Here is a 1677-nt window from a genome sequence, read left to right as displayed (position 1 = left end):
TTAAACTGAGTCTCAACTTTCACCTCATCCTCATCCTTTCTTCTGTCCAGGCCAATTATCACAACCGGCAACGTGCTTCTGGTCCAGTTTGTGTCTGACCTCAGTGTGACATCTGATGGATTCCTCGCCCACTATAGCAGCGTTCCGCCAGGCACTGAGATACCAATCGTCGACTCAGGAGCCAGTACGAGGTCCATTCCTCCAAAACCTGCAGTCAAACCAGTTGCACCTGAACGCCCAGCCGCCACCAGACCGCCACCACAATATGTGCAACCTGAGCCCACCGAGAGACCCAAACCAGTCAAACCTACCAGGGGCCGTGGACAGGGCGCCACAGGCCAGGCAAGGAGGGTGCCCGTCACACGGCCAAATGGAAGGAGGCCTGGTGGGTGAAATGTAGTGCATGCTGTGCTTGTGTTTAACTTTTTAAAACCTGGAGCAACATCACATTTTTTTATTTTGCTTTCAAACCTATTTCACAAGGTTTTAGACCTTTAAAACTTGAGCAAATTGTTGCGATTTCTTTCATGAACACGGAGAAAAACAGCAATGAGCAACTTTATAAGAAATGTTCCACAAATTCCAAGAAATTTTCATTTTAATGAATTATTTTTAAAAAAGCAAGGGAAAAATGTCTAGGGCAAAACCAAAAAAAAGCCCCAAAAAACAAGGAAATACTATATAATTATCATAATTACATATTTAAAATGAAGTTACATTTTTGTTTTTAAGTAAGTAAACAAGGAAAATTTCTTGAAATACTATATTCATAATTATCATAATAACAAATTCAATTGTGTTACAGAATAAATGTTATTTTGAAAGCACTTTTTCTGATTATGTGCCTTTTACTAGTTTCTTACCAATTTTGGGACCATTTCTTCTTTCTTTGCTCATTGCCTTCTTCCCATGTTTTTGAAAGAAAATATTTGCTCAGGTTTCAAAGGGTTAAATGTGCAGAAGATGTGATGTACATTATGCCTTTAGTCCCTCAGAATCCTCTGTGTGCCAAAGCCTGCAAAAGAGATGGAACCATCAAAACCAGTTTCTGTGCCAGTGAATTTGGTAAGTTTCCTACTGTTCACAAATGCAGCACATAACTAATCAGCTGTTGTGTTCTAAACAAGCGCTATTTTTTTCTAGTGATAACTGGGAAAGTGGCCTCTCTGTCTCCCGGGCCCCGAGGCACTCTCCATATTAGCGTCACCCTCATTAACTCCTACAAGACTGGTCAACTAGCAATCGCGCAAGACCAAGAGACAATGACGGTTAAGCTGGTGTCACAGTGCAAGAAATGCCCGCTGCTCCGCAGAGGTATTCACACACACACACACACACACACACACACACACACACACTACATCACAGATTAGCATTTACATTCGGTCAAAAAATGTAACAGTGATTAATTAACCCTTTGAAACTTGAGCACATTTGGCTTGATTGCTTTAAAAAACATGGCAAGAAGGCAATGAACAACGAAAGAAGAAATGACCCAAAAATTGGAAAAAAAAGTTAAAAGTACATGAAAATTACTCGAAAATTATTGAGAAAAAAAAGACAAACAAGCAAAAACAAACAAAAAAAGACCTGGAAAGCGTACCTAAAAATTCTACTCATTTTGTAGCATAATTTTAGATATGTAATTATGATAGGTATGAATCTATTATAATAAAA

The 1677-nt window shown here is 39.2% G+C and overlaps 1 protein-coding gene across 1 annotated transcript; it reads left to right on the top strand.

Moving 5' to 3' along the window:
• Positions 1–18: 18 nt before the first annotated feature.
• Positions 19–1388, top strand: LOC121937676 (procollagen C-endopeptidase enhancer 1-like; the record flags this gene model as incomplete). Its single annotated transcript, XM_042481001.1, has 3 exons — positions 19–385; positions 988–1065; positions 1144–1388. Coding segments are annotated over 3 exons (675 nt in total), but the record flags the coding sequence as incomplete, so codon positions are not given.
• Positions 1389–1677: the final 289 nt, after the last annotated feature.

The sequence above is a fragment of the Plectropomus leopardus genome, unplaced genomic scaffold (assembly GCF_008729295.1).
Source record: "Plectropomus leopardus isolate mb unplaced genomic scaffold, YSFRI_Pleo_2.0 unplaced_scaffold27081, whole genome shotgun sequence".
Classification (NCBI taxonomy): domain Eukaryota; kingdom Metazoa; phylum Chordata; class Actinopteri; order Perciformes; family Serranidae; genus Plectropomus; species Plectropomus leopardus.
This window is presented reverse-complemented; position numbering and strand designations above follow the sequence as displayed.